The following is a 20,671-nucleotide window of genomic DNA, read 5'->3' on the forward strand; positions in this document are numbered from 1 at the left end:
CTGTATCGATCTCAAAAAATATCATTAAGCCCGCAAAAACCCTTAAATAACTTAAAAAATATGGTTTTTGGGGGGTTTAAAGGTGTTTTGCCCAATTTTTGATAATCCTAAAATACTCATTTATTTCAAATTATACATAATCTATTAACAAAACCTTGAGTTGATCTATGTTGCAGTCTATAAAATGGAGAAAATCCCTAAAAACCCCCTAAAAAACAGTTTTCCGGATTTTTGGCGCACCTGACAGAAAAATCTGAAAAAAATCAGAGAGATAGCTTTTGATAAAATACACAAAATCCAAAAAAAATTGGACCTGCAGCCCCCTCCAAAAAAAAGTTATAGGTTTTAAAATAGTTAAAAAAAAATTTGAGGTTATGTACACACGACCTAAGGGTCCATAAAAATGGACATGTTTTGCAAAAGCCTCAGCTACACGTGTGAATTTTTTGAAATTTTTAAATCAATTGCAACCGAACTAAAAAAAATTAAATATAAAAATCTACGTTTTTAGCTGTGGGGGGAGGGGTAAGGGGGTGGCGAGCTAAAAATCCGCGTTATCTCATTTTTTAATTACACAGAACGTAAAAAAATTTAAAAAATTGAATTCTGAGAGTGAGGGCATTTTGCCTATCTTAACCCTTTGTTGAAATTTGTTATTCTGGGGTTTTTAAAACTACTGAGAGTTTGAATCATATACTGGAGGTTCTGACATATTTATAACTAAAAAAAATATTAATACATACTAAACAAAATTTCGTATTATTTTTTTTTTTCGTAATTTGCGCTCTGAATTAAAATAACTTACTGTTATTGTTACACACCGTTGAATTTTATAATGAATTTCCATAAAACTTCAGGAGACGACGTAGATACCGGACACCAGGTACCTCGTACAGCATCGCCGAAGTAATATCCGTGTTCAGCGGCCTCAAAAACCCCGAAATAATAAATTTCAACTATTGTCATAACGAATTTTCATAAAACTCCAGGAGACGACGTAGATATCGGGCACCAGGTACCTCTTACAGCTTCGCCGACCCAATATTCGTGTTCAGCAACCTCAAAAAACTCCCCTGACTATGAAAATTGAACTCATTTCCATGATTATTTTCCGAGTTGTGACATTTAGTCCAGTCGGCAAATACTTTTAGCGACGAAAAATTCCGAAGTTAATGAAATTTTAGGGTGTTGTTTGTACATGTTTAGTGATGTCAAATCCAAGTTTTCGACCTCGAGGAGGTTGTGGAAAATTTTTGGCGGCCGAAAAACCTCGAAATTTTCGGACTTGTTTCAGTTTGTTGCTCATAACTCTAAAACGGTCAATCCTACGTGAAAAGCTATTATATAGTAATTTAAAGAAGGCACAATTTTCCGTCGATCAAAAAAAAAGTCCGGAATCGGTCCAATAGATAAACTTTTACGAGCGATCAAAGTTTGGCAACACCTCTTACCTTCACATGATTCACCACACCCTCTGTCAACGATGATCTGCATATGAAACACTCCTCTCTCGTAGGTGTTGACGAAGTTGAGGCCATGTTTTCTTCACTACACTACTAACAACTATATACTACTGTACACACACTACTATAATATACTATAATAATAACTATATAGTAACGAACGTTTTGGAAGGATATCAAGTAAAAGTAGAAAACTTCGCACGATAAATACGACCCGATACTTTGGGAGGCTTCTACACAACTGGCTAAATATTTATATTTGTTTTTACTTCTGAAGGGACGAGGTCGAAAGGGAGGAGGGAAAAGGAAGGGTGAAGGGAGAAAGAAGGGAGGATTGACCCAACCAAATCATACTTTTGACGTATTTCCCGTTAGCTTTTATTGCTTTCACCTTAAAACTATTCAGTAAAAGGTCATTTGCCTACTGAAAGGATTAACCTATTGTTGCATAGAAAACAGTTTCAACTTATACCTGTAAAAGATAAGTGAACTTTTAGTCAGGGAATTCCTTTAAAATGTGTTCAATTTTTATAAACAATAGCCATTGATTCAAGCGTTTTTATTTTCTGGCAAATAAAATGAAAATTTCCAATCAAATTAGTTTTTTTTTCACATATACTTTTTGGATATTTTTCCTCTTATTCAAAACAACACTAACTTTTACAACTATTTTATTTTAATTTTATTTTGCTTTTCGTCATAACATCAGTCAGATTTTAGTAGTATTTATTAAATAATATTGACAACCGTTATAAAATATACATGAATTTATTAAATAAATGCAATAAAAGTAAGGAGTTTGAAGTTTTAAATTAACTTGAAAATATGAATCGGGTTTTAGGGTCCTGCACTGAATGTGTTAACTCTGCGGTATAATATTTACGTGTATTTATATTTGTATATATTATCAATTCTATCAATAAACCGCAAAATGTAGGTGCAACCTTATTTTTTTAATCACTTTGTGTATCAAATACAAATTCAACTTAAATATGTTCAATCACTTTTTATTTATATATCAATACATTCGTTTTTGTTTCATTAAGAATTGAAGAAAAAGTATTTAAGAAATTTTCAGCCTTCTTTCAGCTTTAGAGGCGCATTTTTCGCTCAAAGCAAGATATGTTGCATATTCATAACCTTCTATCTTTTACCGTAAGTTTGATAGAATAAAAGATTTTACATTAGGGAACCAGTTCAAAAAACATATTAAAAATTGGAACAACGGGATTATTTCTTAGTTGACCCATTTTTTTACGCTATTTGCACTGGCCTATACCTACAGATATTTTCTACTAAAGGATAATAAATCCTGACCGATGAAATATCCTGATAATATGGATACGGTAGATTTAAATACATATATCTTCAATAATCCTACATACATAGGTAAATCCTTATTACGTCCCTAGGTCGATACGGAATGGTATAAGAGACGATTGTGGGTTATAGGGTTGAATAAGCCCCAGGAAAGAGCATAAAACCAGGTGGGAGCTACTTTCGAGAAACGCCAATTAAAAAAAAAACAGGTTCTAAAATTTCAAAAATTATTTATTTATTTATTTATTTATTTATTTTCAACGGGACACTGCCCAATAAGATTACAAGTTTATAAGTCCAATATACATAATACATGTGTCAATAATAATAAAACTACAGTAAAATAGTAATAAAACAATAATACAATAAAATATAAATATCACAAACTTAAACACATAAATCAGATTCATATATCACAATAATGAATATCCAACAACTACTCAAACAAACAAACGTCTGAGGCCAGAGATGAATTCAGACTTCGGTGCAAAGAAATCTAGATCAGGTTGAGTGTTTGCCCATCTTAGTGCTCGAGATAAAAAGTTGTTATATGCATAGTTGGTTCTATGGATAGGAACATAGAATGTTTGATTTAATCGAGTTCTGCGGAGAGGTACATGGAGACCAACCTGCTCAAGTAGCTGAGGACACAAAACTGTTGAATTAATTATGCCATAGAGCATCCTTGCATCCTTAATTACTCGTCGGTCACGCAATGAGAGAATACCCAATTGGGTTTCAATTTGATAATAATTTAACTGATTTAACTCAAAAGGTATACCCAGTTTATATGCTATGTACCTTAAGAACTTGTGTTGGACTGTCTCGATTTTTGTTATGTAAATATTGTAAGATGGAGACCAAACACAAGAACAATACTCTAGATGAGGTCTAACTAAAGAACAATATAGTAATTTAATTGCATCAATATTCTGAAAGTCTCTAGTGCATCTTTTTATAAAACCAAGCATTTGTAAAGATTTGGAAATTTTTGATGTATAATGTGATTCAAATAAAAGTTTACAGTCTAAATTAATTCCCAAATCACGAATTTCAGTAACCCAGTCAACAGGAATATTCTGTATATTATAATTATATTCTATTGGGTCTCTCGATCGTCCAAAAGAAATAGCATGACACTTAGATTCATTCAGGGCCATGGCATTCAATTCAAATTAGGCCAATTTTAAAATTTTTGTGGTTTTTGAACTCTCTTGTTGATGCTCTACAACTTTTAGGGAGGGGGGTAGGCAATTGGGAGTGATGCTGTAAAGCTACAGCACTTTGAAAATGAGGTTATGCCAGATTTTAACAAAATTAGAAAAAATTGTCATTTTTTGATCGCCCGTAAAAGTTTATCTATTGGACCGATTCCGGACTTTTTTTTTGATCGACGGGAAATTGTGCCGTCTTTAAATTACTATATGATAGCTTTTCACGTAGGATTGACCGTTTTAGAGTTAAGAGCGACAAACTGAAACAAGTCGGAAAATTTCGAGGTTTTTCGGCCGTCAAAAATTTTCCACAACCTCCTCGAGGTCGAAAACTTGGATTTGACGTCAGTAAACATGTACAAACAACATCCTAAAATTTCATTAACTTCGGAATTTTTCGTCGTGACGCCCCTTTTCCACAACCTGCCGACTGGACTAATTTTATTTTTTGAACACTTTGATATGCACTTTGGAAAAAGCATTTTCCGCCTACAACAATGCAGTTTTTATTTGTCCCTCATTACAAGTGGTCAGTAATTTTCCTGAAGCTCTCGCGAATCGAATGCAAAAGGTTTCATAACGATCCGTCTTACTTTAAAAAAGTTAAAGGTGGAATGCTTTATTTCCTCACCTATAATATTCATCGTATCAATTTTGCTTTCAGATTTCAACTGACGAGACTTCAAAACTCGGAGCGAGGCCAGAGTACATGTGCAAACTTCTGAACATGGTACGGAGAAGAGTTGACAATGCGATAGCCGACATTACCTTAAAATTTACTTTGAGTGCTTTGTGGAATCTCACCGACGAAAGTGCGGCCACCTGCAAAGTATTCTTAGAAAACAGCGGAGAGGATATATTCTTAGGTGCCTTAAAAATGTTTAGAAATAATTCAGCCATCGAGACCAAAGTTTTGGGTAGGTAGATTTAATTTGGATTACAGTCATTATCATCATCATCATCATGCAACCTCTTCCGTCCACTGCTGGACGTAGGTCTTTCCCATTTTTCGCCACTCTCCACGGTTCTGTGCGTCTTGTTGCCATTTCTTGGGCATTCGTTTAATGTCGTCCATCCAGCGTGTTGGTGGTCGTCCTTTTCTGCGTTTGTCTTCTCTTGGGCGCCAGTCAATTAGTTTTCTAGTCAAACCGGCAAACGAGTGTATGTTCTCAAAAAAATTGATAGTAGAGAGATATTGCAAATTTAACACAGCCTACGTTGCGCTATTTACACCACGCTATTTTGGCAGAATTGACATTTCTCAGACGTGTCATAAATACAGATATTGCTCAACATTTTGGTGGCGGTATTTTTACGGCTAGATTAAGATTAGTTGTTTGTCTAATTTGTATGCAATTTTGGATCAAGATTTAGTTAGAAGCTCTCATTTTGACCAATGCTAATGATGAAGACATCTAGTTTATCATCTTGCATAACATTCTGGTAGATGAACATACATCTATTACATGCTAAAAATAAAGAATTTGATTTAAATGGAAGGAAGGTTTGAATTCTTTTCCAAATATCGAGCATGGGACACAAATGATCCTTGAGAGTTCTTAAAATAAAAAAATTTCCTTTTGTACACTTCATGTTTTCCTGAACTAACGTCCAATTTTCTGAATAAGTCAATTGATTTTGACCTAAAACTTATTTTAATAAACACAAATCGTCATCAGATGTAAATCTGATTCGTTTGCTATTGTCTGAGGTACTCATTTTAGAAAATTATTACAAATAAACTTGGTTTAAATGAAAGACAAACAACAAACATAACCTGAAAAGAAAATAGCGCAACGAATACCGCACAGCGTAACGGCTCCCCTAATAACGGCAGGCACTATTTCCAATAACGCAGCGTAAGCCAAATACCACATCTGCGCATGCTCTACTGTCAAAATAACGCGTGCTGTAATACAGCAAGTGCAAAAGTGACTATGCAATATCTCTCTAGTGTGTGTAAAAAATGTTTTATTATCAGCTAAGTACTTTCAACACATAACGTGTCATTATCAGAGCTTCCTAAACGGACATTTAAGATAAGATTTTTTTATATAAAAATGAAAGATTGAAAAACTTACGTCCTCTTATAAAACCTTCTTAGAAGAGCAATTGCTAAACACAATAATAAACATAGATCCTGGGCAAAAGCCACAGATATCGGGTATAACAACCTCTTAAGTTGATCTGAAGCTATTTTCTTGTGGCATTTTTATAATCAAGTATATTCAAATGGGAAATAAGCCACAATTTTACCTAAAAATGATTTTATTAACGTTTCGACGCCCAAGTCGGGTGTCGTTGTCAAAATACAAAATAATACTAAATAAATAAAAATGTTGTTGCTTAGTAAAAAATTCTTCTAATAATTTATTTAATCTGACTCATTTATATCGGCAATTCAGACACGTATTATTATTATTATTATTACTTTAAAATGTATAATACGTGTCTGAATTGTCGATATAAATGAGTCAGATTAAATAAATTATTAGAAGAATTTTTTACTAAGCAACAACATTTTTATTTATTTAGTATTATTTTGTATTTTGACAACGACACCCGACTTGGGCGTCGAAACGTTAATAAAATCATTTTTAGGTAAAATTGTGGCTTATTTCCCATTTGAATATACTCTTAAGTTGAATAAATTACAACTAATTTCTTTTTTATTTTAAAAAGACAACATAGCTGCGTCAAACCATTTTGAGTCCACTTGAACATCTGAGGAGGACTGTCATACATTAAAATGATAAAGAAGGAACCACTATCCTATGCGACCTCTATATTCGTAAATAATAATTAAAAATTAATTATAATTGAAAGTTACTAAAAAGCCATGTATAGGTTAAATGAATTTTAAGTTCAGATATTAAATTTTAAAGTTAAATTTTCAAAAAATTACTAGTATTAATTGAAATGAAATGTTAACGTGTACATAAGTTATCAAAATTATTTTAAAAACAAAACTGTTTTAGTTTGATCAAGTGTGGAAGAAGTTAGATGAAATCAAACCTAGGAGAAATACCATTTGATAAGTTCAGAGTTCGAAAGCTGTTATTTTATAAAATTAAAAATGTTATTGATTAATTTAGACAAATCTCAAATATTTGACAACTTGTTTACAAATATGTAATCAATGAAAGAGAATTCAAAAATATCTAAAAAGTAATGTTCAATAAAACTTTCATAAATTGTTGGGCATACTGTATACTAAACCAAAATTATTAAAGAAATTTCTTAAAGATAGGATCAAATTTACAATTTAATTGAATCTGGGTGTTAACACAGTTTTGAGGGTTTCTTTTCATTTCTCTGCTTATTTCTAGATCTTCTAGTAGATTCATTTTAGGTTACAGGGCAGTCATCACATGATAATTTATAAATGCCACTCTTTGAAGTTTTTTTAATTTTGTCTTTAGTATGAGAAAAAATAGACTTGATGTTATCTTTGCATTTAAATGAAAGTTTTAAGTTAGGAATGTTATTTAAGATTTTAGCTATATTGTCTGAAGGATAACCTATGTATGATATAGATCTATACATAATTGCTGAATTGGAATTGTCAGGGGCCGCATTATAAGCTAGAGATCTGTTCCTTTTATTCCTTAATTTGTTGAGTATGTTATCAACCAAAGTAGGGGAGTAACCATTGCTATGTGCAAGTTGTTTAGTAATATCTAATTCAGAAGTAAAATTTGTGTCTGATAATGGTAAGCTAAGTAAACGATGGATGTAGCAATAAAAAGAAGCCATCTTCTGTTGAAAAGGATGATAAGAAGATCTAGGGATAGTATGGTCAGTCTGAGTTGGTTTTCTAAAGACTGAAGAACTTAATTTGTTCTCTATTCTAGTCAATGTTAGGTCTAGAAAGTTAATAGAATTGTTAGACTCTGTTTCTAAAGTGAATGTTATGACTGGATGAAAATTATTGAGCGAAACTAGAATATTTTCTGCATCTGAGGAATTTCCATCTATAATAGCTAACACATCATCCACATATCTAAAATTAGTTTTCTGGTCCATCTTGAGTCTTTTATTCTAGCTAAGTGGCCTGTCCAAATCCATTTCAGCTTGGCTATGGGTTCGACGATATCAGTGATACCTGTTCTTTTTCTAGGTATTGGTTCCTTATTTTGTCTTTTTTGTCACGCGAGAATCGATCTTTCCATGTCCCTTTGAGCCACTCGAATTTTTGGTGCTGGTGTTTTTGTGAGCGGAAGAGTTTCTGATCCGTATATCATAATAGGAAGAACGCATTGGTCAAATGTCTTCCCTTTCATAGCCATCGGGATGTTGCTCTTAAGGGGATGGGTACGTATTTTCGGCTACAATGTTATTCAAATGGGGATTCAGTTTTTGAGAAATCTAATAATCCTGAGAAAACTAATAAGTATTTTTGAAAAATTTAAACGCAGAATGAAGGATTACGTTCTTATCGAGGGCTGAAAGTCCCTGAAAACTTCTGTAATGTTTATTTTAATAAGTTACAGGGGTGAAAAACTAAGAGAAAATGTAGTGTGATTTTTAATTTCAAATATCTCATTCGAAAAAGGGGCAGACCTAGAAAGGGGTGGATGGAACAAATCGAGGAAATCGGAACAAAGAGAGGGAAAACAGTGCAACAGATGAAGGAAATGGCAGGAGACCGGAAGGCGTGGAATAAATGGGTAAAAGATGGATAGGTGATACCAAGTCCGACGCTCTTATAGGGCATAAGGACATTCGAGAAGAAGAAGAAATATCTCATTCAAAAGAAACATTTTATTTATTCTAAGGGACTTTCGGCCCTCGATAATAATTTAGTCTTTTATTCTGCGTTTAAATTTTTTAAAAATATTTATTAGTTTTTTCAGGATTCGAAAAAAATGGACACTATGTCTGTGGTGATATTTTCCGAATCGAACATTCGCTATCTTTATCATACAACGCACTGAGTCAAATAGAATATGATGACAAGACAGTGACAGTTTTAAATATTTGACATGGCATCGGGAATATTTTGAGTTGTTGATTAAATAATATTGATAGTGACTATTTGACAAATAATTGATTTAAGATGTGAACTTATAAAAAGTTATTTATTGTTTATTATTTATGGAAGATCCAAGCAGAGAATACATCAGGATATATTCTGTGATCCAAGTATTTTGTTGTTAAAGATGTTCAAAATTGTAAGCGTTTCATAGTAACAATATATTATTAAAAAATCACCTTAACACTTTTCCTCTTTTCTCGATTGAGTATTAGTTTTTGTTGTACATATAAATTATTACAATCACTGAATACATAGTTAGTGAAAAAATTATCAGTAGTAATTGTACAAGAGCTCTAAAATTATTGAATTCTTCCAGAGTGACACTTTGATAGTTTTAATTTCACGAGCCGAAGGCGAGTGAAATTATGTCAAAGTGTCACGAGGGCAAAAATTCTATATTAATTTTAGAGATCGAGTGTAATTTGTTGCGATTATTTCATGAATCAAACTGTTCAAAACCAACATTTTATTGTAATTTATTTATGTAAGTACAAATTAGTACAATTAAACACACAGTTGTTATAAATATTTGACGGTTGAAGGTCATCACTTTTATAATTTTAAAACATTAATTGTCATTAATGTCACTGAATGTATTTTTTCATAGCAACGAAGGGCATCTGACGTAATTTACTTGACGACGGGAATTTATCAAAAATTATCAGTTTAATTTTTATTTTTGTAGCTTTCTATTGGTCAGAATCTCCTATGAATGAAATAATCACATTTATTAACCGAATTAATAATTTGCAATTATACAAATAACAGTTATCCAAGAACGTTCAAAAGCCATCTCTTTAAAGTGATGACATTGTCAAGTAGAATGACATTCTAGTAATGTTTACATATCCATACCAGTGTGAATTTTACTACACGTAATTTGCCGTGTAAAGACAGAAAAAGTAGGGATAGCCGTAAAATATTTGCGAATTATGTACAGATAGCCTTAAAGATGTCTCTTGGTGAACCATGATTCACTGTAGTTCACTAAGATTTTCAGTGGAATCCCGATTATCAGTGCGCGGATTCCGCAGCCCGGAGAATTTTCTAGAAAAACATGTTTTACATTTCAATGGAGGATAGTTATTAGACCTTCTTCTTTGTCTTTCGCCCTTTAATTCGTCCAATTTTGAACATAGGCTTCCCCCAGTTTCCTCCATTCGCTTCTGTTGAGTGCTTTGTGTATCCAGTGAGTTCCTCCTATATTTTTAATGTCGTCTTCCCATCTCGTCTGGGTTCGTTCTCTTGTTCTCTTTCCTGTTCATGGTCTCCATTGTTGTATCGTGGTATTCCACCTATTGTCAGTTTGTCTAGAGTTATGACCTACGAAGCTCCATTTTAGCCTGGCTATATGTTGTCCTGCGTCTTTGACTTTTGTTTTATTTCTTACCCAGATGTTTTGCTTTTTGTCTGTTAATTTTACTTCTAACTTTGCTCTCTCCGTGGCTCTCTGTGTCTTCATTATTTTATCCATGTTTGCTTTGGTCAAGGTCCATGTTTGGCATGCGTGTGTGAGAATTGGTCAAAAAATCTTGTTTTTAAGTATACTTATTAGACCTAATAGTTGTTATTTCACTAAAATCTATATATTCTTTTTATTTTCAGGTCTATTAAACAACATTGCCGAAGTGGCTAAACTAAGGAGAAACCTGCTAACCGAGAACCTAATGGACGAACTGTTCGTTCTCTTAAGTTCCGAAAATATAGACGTAAGCTATTTCGCCGCTGGGATAGTCGCCAATCTAGCCTCAGAAGGACCAGACTTTTGGACTATTCAGAACCACAGTCGGGAGCAAATGCTGGAGGGATTAAAGAATTCCGTGGCCAATTGGAAAGTGCCAGAGAGCGAGATGGTGGCCTATAGAAGCTTTAAACCGTTTTTTCCATTGCTGCAAACAGGGATGGATTATCAAGTCCAATTGTGGGCTGTGTGGGCGATACATCATGTTTGTACAAAGAATCGTAAGTATAATAAAAATATTTATCTTCTTCTTCTTGTTGTATTAGGCCTCTTGGCCTGTTCTTAACCGATTTTGAGCTTGTATTCGTAGCTGTGATGTTGACTGCCAATTATACCGCCACCTTTTAAAGGGCCTTTCTATTGGTCTCTTACCTGTTGGCCTCGAATATCTGACTGCATGCTGACTGCATTCTCGCCTTCTCTGTCTTCCCCACCGTACTATGTGTTGTATGTTACAGAGATCTCTTATTCTGTTGTTTGGTATTTTGTCTCTCAGTGTTTTCCCAGTTATTGACCTCAACGTTCTCATTTCTGATGTTCTCAGTATCCTCTTGGTTTCTGCTGTGTCACATCTTGTTCCTATCGCGTACGTCATGATCGGTCTTACACATGATTTGTGATATTGATATATAATTAAAATGCTTAAGATAAATGTTTTTTAATCTCCGCTTTTAATAAGGTTTCTTTCTAAAAAGGCTCTTTTTCCAAGCTTCTCTTTTTTAACATATTCTCTAATATTAACAATATTTCTGTAAGAGCAATATGTAAAGGGTCTGATCATATAACATTCTAATTTAAACGTTGTGAACTATAAAGGTACGTTACTCTTGATCGAAATTCATATTTTTATATACCTCGCATAAAATTAATAAAATTTGATATAGATGGTTGCATCATAAATCTTAGACCATGAAGAGCATTTTATGAAGAATAACTTTTCTTCGTCAAATTAAAAATAAAAGAGTTATAATTGAAAATGTTGTTGGTATCCGTAGTTTGAGAAAAATCTTCAGATATTTTTTTCCATTAGAAGGATGTAATTGCACATGTCAGACCATAATTTTTTATTCCAAACAACATTTCAAATAGTCGGTTCGCTAAACTCAGACACAACTGGCTAGTGATTTTAGTCAGTAATTTTGCCAATTTGGCAAAAAAATAAATAATTACTAAATAGTAAATAATCACTGAGCTGAGCTGTTAATCAGAATAAAAACAGCCAAAATCGAATACCTCGGTCACATCATGAGGAACAGTGAAATATGGACTGCTGCAACTGGTCTTACAGGGAAAAGTAGAGGGAAAGCGAGGACCAGGAAGGCGAAGAATTTCGTGGCTGAAAAATCTACGTACGTGGTTCAACACAACCACTACAAATATTTTCAGAGCAGCAGTGTGCAAAGTACAGATTGCCATGATGGTCGCCAACATCCGAAACGGATAGGCACTACAAGAAGAAGAAATAATCACTAAATAATTAGTAATTTTGCCAATTTTGGCAAAAAACAAAAAAATTACCTACTAAAATCACTAGCCAGTTGTGTCTGAGATTAGCGAACCGACTATAATAACAATTTTCATTTTATAACAAATGGTACAAACAAATTTATCATTAGGTACTCCCATTAAAGGGTAGGCCGTATACTCGTATAAACATTTTTAAAGTTGTTAATAAATTATTGCTTTCAAAATATACTCAAATTTTTGAACATCTTATTTATTTTATATAATAATTAAATTCACTATCAAATGTCATTGATATTTTATTAATACTTAATTTAAAATTTAGTTTGTCATTCACGAAGTGTCAAACTCAAATGTAAATCACCTATGCGTTGCTTAACAAATTTAGATTAAAAAACTAGCCTACTTACTAGCAACGATTTCAGCTGACGTTTAGTGTGTCGGCAGAAAATAAAAGGATTGTGACGTCACATTTTAGACTTTGAAGTCGATTATCTAGAAATATCGAAATGCCGTTTTCAGATTTGGATTTAGAAGACAAAACTACATAAGAATCCATCGATAAATCTGCTTTAAGTATTGCAGGAGCGGCAACGCACTAACGCACAGATTTTGCGAATTTATAGACGAAAAGTTTTCGTTGATAAGTGTAAAAAGTATAATGTTCTCACCTTCCTACATTTGGTAGATCAAAGAATAATATAATACATCGAAGGGCCAGCAACCAATTGGCTGAAAAATTATCAGTTAGTAAAAATAGGGAACAGCTAGTCGAATAATTAAAAGGTTTAAATTGACATAGTTTATTGTAAGATTTGCCCAAATTTTTGGAAGTAGTAAATAAAATAATAGTATTTAATAGACAATAATAGTAAATAATGATGAATTAATAATAATAAAAATTTTGCCAATCAATCACATATACCTAATTTTACACAAAATGTTCATAAAACAAATAATATGTACATGCGATCAAACAAGAAAGTTTAATGATAAATCCGGCAACCCTGTAATGTAGGAGCTTGAAGCCGATTTGTAAGGTGATCAGCAACAATTTTAATTTCGTCTGACATTCGTTTGCGATGCACAAGCACTGAATTTAATACTCAACTTTAATAATATGCAATAATATACTTGTTTTTATTAGAAAAGCGTCAATTTTACTAGCTTGCTTCCAAGTGTGAAGCGAGAATCGCACTTTTTTACATGCTCCTAGTTGAGAAGCTGGAGTTGAAGTCATTTGTTTTAGGGAAGAGGGGAAGTTAGGTATAAAATTTTGGGTATAGAAAAACTGACAAGTGCAGAATATACGATTATGAAAAAAGACAGCATGTGTGCTGATCGCGAGGGTTTTAGTTTAGATAGATCGAAAAATACTAGAATAGTTATTATTAAAATATTATTAGAATAAAAGAAACTATTGTAGAAAAGATAATTTTCTACAAGACGTCCATTGAGTGTCCACACGTCTCCAAAATTTGCATCGATCACCAGTTCATTGCCGAAGCTCAGACTATAAATATGTCATACGTGGTCGAAGACGACGACGTGTTTGCGGTAGCCAGGCTTCTCTGTATCTGTAGAGTAGGGAGTGTGAGTCAAGTCCCACAGCACTTAGGCCACAATTGACCCATTGTACATCCTCCCAGGAGGTTGTTGTCCTTAGTTCATCATCCATCCTGCCATTTCCAGGAAGGTGGACAAATCACCTGGTGACATCTCCCCTATATCGACAGGTGTATTTCAAGGCTCGCCGAACGCATATTCTCGTATTGACGATAACTCCGGACATTCACATAGGACATGCTCGACAGTTTCGTCATCTCGATCACACCTCCTGCATAGAGATGTGTCTACTAGCCCCAGTGTGTGGAGGTGTTTTCTTAGTTGACAATGGCCAGTTAAAAAACCAACTGTTCAAGCGTAGGTTTTTCCTGGTCATTCTCAAGTACTTTTCTGATGCTGACTTCCCAAGGTTCGTTACTGTTACCTTGGCAAGTCTACATCCTGGCCCTTCTTCCCATCTTTTCACAGTTTGCGTGTGGGAGTGACATTTGACAATTTCCGCGATTGTTGCAGTTGACCAGCCAAAAAGATCACCAGGTCCTAAGAGTCTTAGGCCTGCTGCCTTCCTAGCTAGCTGATCAGCAATGCGGTTGCCTTTATTTCCGTTGTGTCCTTTAACCCATCTCAGGATGATGTTACCATCCGAAGCTTGGGCCAGTGATTCATGACACTCCATTACTAGCCCTGATATGACACGTGGTCTGTTCACTGTTCAGGGTTAGTAGCGCTTGTCTGCTGTCTGTGCAGATTATTATAGTTTTGACGGCTATACCTTTCCCGATTATCTCTTTTGCGGCTATTTAGATACCAGCCAGTTCAGTCTGAACTACGCTGGCATTTTTGCCCATACACCATTTTATACTAAGGTTCAGTGATCTGGAGTATATCCTTCATCCTGAGCCTTCTTCCGTTTTGGAGCCATCGGTGTAGATGTAATATGCATTTGCCACGTTTGACTCCCTATGTTGTCTTGTTTCGATTTTGTAGGGTTTGTCGAAGACAAACGTAGGTTTAATTGAGTCGCATCCATGGCCCGCATGTAGCTGGGGCAGTGCCTCCAGCTCACCCCACCAGAAACGACATTTCAATTGTCCCATTCCTACATCAAGGTTTGCACCCGCTGAGCGTAATCTTATCATCGACATCAGCGCCACCTTTCTGACATATATGTCTAAAGGGGTAATGCCAATGAGCAACTCCATTGCAGCAGTTGGTGTTATTTTCATGGCACCTGTTATATTTAGACAAGCCATCCGTTGAATATGGTTTAGTTTATTGATCGCTGTTGCCTGTAGCACTTTTGGTACCCAAGCAATGGCTCCGTAAGTTAGCATTGGCCTAATGACAGTAGTATAGATCCAGGCGACCACCCTGGGTGAAAGGCCCCAAGTGCGTCCGACCGTTCGCCGACACAGTTCATAGGCAATATATGCTCTTTTAGCTCTACTATCTAAGTGAGCGATCCATGTGTACTTCCTGTCAAGGGTAATACCAAGGTATTTCACCTCTTCAGAGAAGTTCAGACCGCAGTTTAGAATCCTAGGGGGTATTAAGCCCGTTATCCTTCTTTTTCTGGTGAAGGGGATCATATCTGTCTTTTTTGGATTTATAGACAGTGAGTGTTCCTTACACCATGTTTCTATTAGTCTGAGAGCAACTTGTAATCTCTCGCATAGTGGGTTCTCAAACTTACCGCTTTGCAAGACGGTTATATCGTCTGCATAGGCTATTGTGTAGAAACCGTTCTTGCTGAGTTGGTCAACCAGGGTATCCAACACTATGTTCCAGAGGAGTGGTGATAGCACACCCCCCTGTGGACATCCCCTCGTAATCATCCCTCTAAACAAAACGTCTTCTACATTTATGCTTATTGCTCTATTTGACAGCATACTGAATATCCATTCGATCACGGCCCGGGGGACATTTCTGACATTGAGCTGTTGGGTGATGGTTGGAAAAGTTGTTTTATCAAACGCTCCCTCAATGTCTATGAATATACCTAGGGTGGATTCTTTATTATCCAGCGATTTTTCAATTCTTCCCACTACTCGATGAAGTGCAGAATCGGTAGATCTTCCCGAAGTATATGCATGTTGATTTGGATGAAGTGGATTATGAACCAGAACTTCATCTCTTATGTTCCTCTCGCATAGCCTTTCCATCGTTTTCAAGAGAAAAGATGTTAGGCTAGTTGCTCGGAAAGCCTTCGGTAGGGTGTAATCCATCCTACCTGGTTTTGGTATGAAGACCACACGTACCTCTCTCCACTCTCTAGGAATATATCTCAGAGCCAAGGAGGCTCTAAACATTCCCACAAGGTGCGGCAGAAGGATATCCAGTCCCCACCTTAGTAGGGCTGGATATATGCCGTCAGGCCCTGGAGACTTGAAAGGGGCGAAGCACGATATGGCCCATCTTATCTTTTCCTCACTAATTAATGTTCTGGCAAGATGCCAGTCATTTGGTGTGGGTATGATTATTTCTTCCGGCCAGTTCGATGCTTTTGAAACGCTAGAACCGGGGAAGTGTGTTTTCATCAGGACTTCAGCACTTTCGCAAAGGTTAGAAGTTTTGCTTCCATCTTCCTTTGTTAGTATGCTGATATGCCGATGTGGATCTTTTGAGAGCGCTTTTTGTAGCTTGGAAGCTTGCGGAAAATCTTCGATTTCCTCACAGTAGGCTCTCCAAGCAGCTCGTTGTTTTTGTCTGCAGACTTTCTTAAACTCTCTAAGGTTTGATTGATAAATATCCCAATCCTCTTTAAGTTTGGTGCGTTATGCTTTATTAAAAGAAGTTCTTGCTGTCTTTCTAAGGTGTTCCAGTTCGGTGCACCACCAAGAGTTGGTTTTGCGGCTTTCCTGGACCATCCTTATCGGACAGTATTTTGATAAGCGTAGCTTATTTTATTTTGGATAGATACCTTGTACCTTTCCAATTCTGTATTAATTCCTGGAGTTAAAGCCTTTTCATTCCGCAGAGCATCTTCTAAGAGGCGGTTGTAGAGTTCTACATCCGTCCTCCTAGGGTCGCGAGATTTGATAAGGCTTTTTTCCAGACTAATAATATAGGTCAACCACCGGTGATCAGACATAGAGATGTCCTCTGAGACGTCTGAGACCTGCCAGTCCTGAATTTTATTAGATATTTCTGCTGTTGCTAGCGTGATATCTATAACTGTTTGGCTACGAACATTATTAGATGTAGGTTCCGTGCCTCTATTTAAGATATACAAATCTTAACTAATAATATAGTCATAAAGAGACTTACCTCGAGAGTTGTTATCTTTGCTGCCCCAGCCTAGATGGTGAGAATTCGACATTTTTTCATATATTATATTATATAACGTTGGCTATTGAATAAACTTAAAAACAACTTGCTATTTTTCACAATCATAAACTTGTCAGGACGACACGTTTATTATGCTCCACAATTAAAACTTCCCCTGTTCCAGTATTCCCATGCATCAAAGTTTGTGCGACTAGACACCGTTAAGCTATTAACAAGTTTTCAGCTTGCTATTAATAAATTTTTCTTTCTTACGCGGGATCCAGGTCTAATACATCTCATTGAACTTTTTCAGATTTTTAAAGCAAAATTGCGCTTACAAAAAATAAAGTCGAAAGAAGCTACTTTTCTATATTTAAGAAGGTTCTATGGCATCTGTGAAGCTAAAAAGTTGTATGAAGGCATGTTTTTATATATTCTTTATCAAAATCACAAGTCATGGGGCTGATGCACTTATTTACTAACACCCTGTATAAATATTGGTTGGTCGGCAAATTAATATATTATTCAATATACTATTGTTTAACAATATAGTATTCTTAATGATTTTCGTAAAAATTAACGTAATTTCAAAGAATATAAACGTTGTTTTTCGAAAATGTTGGTCAGGCAGAGCCTGCAAATGGTATGATCCCATTCTCTTAGTTCTTTTCTCTTTCAGCAAAACGATATTGTCACATGCTCCTAGAAGAAAGAGGACGACGCATCCTTAACGACCTACTAGAATACGACCACACCCACTATGAAATCAAGAACTATTGCTGTCTGATACTCCAAACGTTACCAAATGGCGTCTAATTGATCTCCCCTATACAGGATACCCGATACGAGGCTTAGCACTGTGTTGTAAAAGTCCTTTCAGTAGAGAAGTATTAACAAAACTCCAAAGGCTTTTCAGAGTAATGTGATTTTATTATTTAAAAATGATTTTAAATGTGGTTTATTTTTTTGTTAGTATAGTAGACATTGTATTAAGAGCGTAGCCGCAAAATTTCGAGCCAATGTTTTTTAAATGCATTAATTTTTTTTTCGAATCCTGAAAAAACTAATAAATATTTTTGAAAAATTCAAACGCAGAATGAAATATTACGTTATTGCCGAGGGCCGAAAGTCCCTGAAAACTTCTATAATGTTTATTTTAATAAGTTACATGGGTAAAAAAAATTTAGTGTGATTTTAAATTTCAAATATCTCATTCAAAAGAAACTTTTTGTTTATTCTAAAGGACATTCGGTCCTCGGTAATAATCTAATGTTTTAGTCTATTTTTAAATGTATTAGTTTTTTCAGGATTCGAATGAAATTAATGAATTTAAAAATAATTCGCCCGAAATTTTGCTCTTACTCTCTTAAATGTACTAAGTATTCAGTGGCAACAATGAGAAGGATAAAGTACTGTTATTTTATTTTTTTCAAATAAAACATACCGGCGGGTAATTTATTGCAACGGTCAAAGTGCTCTTCCGGGCGGCTCAATGTTGACTTCTTCTCTTTTTTAAGCGAGTTTTTTCAAAAAACCTTCCACTATCGTATCGTCTTTAACTATGTCTATATGTCGTATTCACAGAAGAAACTTTAGTAGGAAATAAGTGCAGACAACGTCTTGTCTTCTTAATATGACTGTCTACTATGGATCTTCTTCTTCTTCATGTACCATGTTCTTTCAGAACGTTGGTTACCATAATATCTATCTTAAGGGGCTATCCTAGTGTAAAAGTACGAAACTCATACTCTTTTTAGAATTTCTAAAATAAAAAGTACTGTACCAATTATTATGAAAATTTGCATGGGCATTTACTATAAAAAAAAGTACATGTACAACAATTTTCATAAAAAAATATTGAAAATTAAACGATTTATGCGCCATCTACTGGCACCGTGAAAATAAAACATAGCTCCACTGCTGCAGTGATTGGGACTAATAGAGATCCTGAAACATAAAATTTTAAAGTTATTATTGAAATATAAGTTATTTTCTATACTAGGGGTTTTTTGATCGGATAAAAAATGTCAATTTGGCGGTTTTTGAAAGTCAAAATATTTTAGCTAATTTAAAAAAAATTTCAACACTTCGTCATTTTTCCAAATTTTAATGTTTTTTAAAATCCTAGTTGATGTTAAAGGAAATAACTTATATTTCAATAATCACTTTGAAATTTTTTGTTTTAGGATCTCTATTAGTCCCAATCACTGCAGCAGTGAAGCTATGTTTTTATTTTCACGGTACGGTGCCAGTAGATGGCGCGTAAATCGTTTAATTTTCAATATTTTTTTATGAAAATTGTTTTACATATACTTCTTTTTGTAATAAATGCCCATGCAAATTTTCAAAACAATTGGTACAGTACTTTTTATTTTAAAAATTCCCAAAAAAAGTATATGAATTTCGTACTTTTACACTAGGATAGCCCCTTAATGGTATTCACATCAATGCCATACCAATCTCGCAAGTTTGCGAGATTTTGCGAATATTTTGTTGCAACCTATATTTGGGACCTCTTATTATATCCGAAGTATCTGCGTTTCGTTGTACGATAAACTAGCCAATGATTTTCATATTAGACAATTCTTCAACGTATACACCCTGTATAAGTAATGATCTTAATGCTTATAGTACTGTATAGAGAATTGAATAACCTTTCAAATGAGCTAGCACACGACCCCTATTCTCATTTAAAAAAAATAGTCGATTACGTCATCACGCCCAGGTGGATGACGTCACTAGTACGATATATATGTCAAAAAATCATAATTAAAAAATTGAATAACTTTCGTATTTTACATTTTTTTCTAATTCTGTGAATAAAGCAGTTTACAAGGGGGTCAAAATATAGTGAATAACCCTGTACGTTCGTTGGGGCCGACCGACCGGCTCTGTCCCGTGATACAGCTGACCGACTATAATAACTTTTATTTATATTCAATTTAGAATGTGTGTACTGATTTTCAGCCTTAGTAAATGGATTTAATTACCTTCGTAGGAAAGCAACTTTGATATGTTTCTCTACACACTCACAGTAATCACACTCCCAGCGCTGAAAAATTCAAAGAGATTTTTCAGCGCTGCCTCTTGGACTAATAGTTTGAGTAGTTCTGCTTGTATATTATCGGGGCCTACTGCTTTGCTATCCTTTAGGTGTGTCTTTGCAGAATAAACTTCCTGTTGTAATATTATCGGTCCATCATTTGCCTCCTCTTCTAGCTCAAAGGTGTTATCTCTTTGATCTTCAAATAGTTTTTCTAGATATTCTTTCCTCGTTCTCATTTTACTCTGTTTGTCCAAGGTGATGTTTCCGTCAGACTCAGTTAGATTTCCTTTCTGTCTCTGTCTTAGTCCACCTGTGAGTTCTTTAACTTCTCTATGTACATTCTGACTATCGTACTTTAACTGTAGAGTGTCAGTCTCTTCGCATCTTTCCATTGCTTTTTTATTTCGCTTCTCTGATTTTCCTTCTCATTGATCGCTGAAATATAATTGACAAAAACCTTATTTCACTTGTAAAGTACCTAAAACATTATTGTATACTTATATAATTTACAAAAACAAACTTTATAGTTGTGACATTTAAATTTTTAATGCC

The 20,671-nt window shown here is 34.7% G+C and overlaps 1 protein-coding gene across 3 annotated transcripts in view; it reads left to right on the plus strand.

Annotated features, from left to right (window-relative positions):
* Positions 1–18,879, plus strand: part of LOC114328259 (protein zyg-11 homolog B) — a 62,600-nt gene extending 43,721 nt beyond the window's left edge. For all 3 annotated transcript variants that reach the window (XM_050646002.1, XM_050646003.1, XM_028277059.2), the window contains exons 6-8: positions 4,662–4,914; positions 10,641–10,997; positions 17,753–18,879. In XM_050646002.1, the coding sequence (XP_050501959.1) occupies positions 4,662–4,914; positions 10,641–10,997; positions 17,753–17,889 (747 nt within the window). In that variant the 3' untranslated portion in view covers positions 17,890–18,879. The remainder of the gene's footprint in view (positions 1–4,661; positions 4,915–10,640; positions 10,998–17,752) is intronic.
* The last annotated feature ends 1,792 nt before the right edge of the window (positions 18,880–20,671 follow it).

Source organism: Diabrotica virgifera, chromosome 3 (genome assembly GCF_917563875.1).
Source record: "Diabrotica virgifera virgifera chromosome 3, PGI_DIABVI_V3a".
In the NCBI taxonomy this organism is placed as follows: domain Eukaryota; kingdom Metazoa; phylum Arthropoda; class Insecta; order Coleoptera; family Chrysomelidae; genus Diabrotica; species Diabrotica virgifera.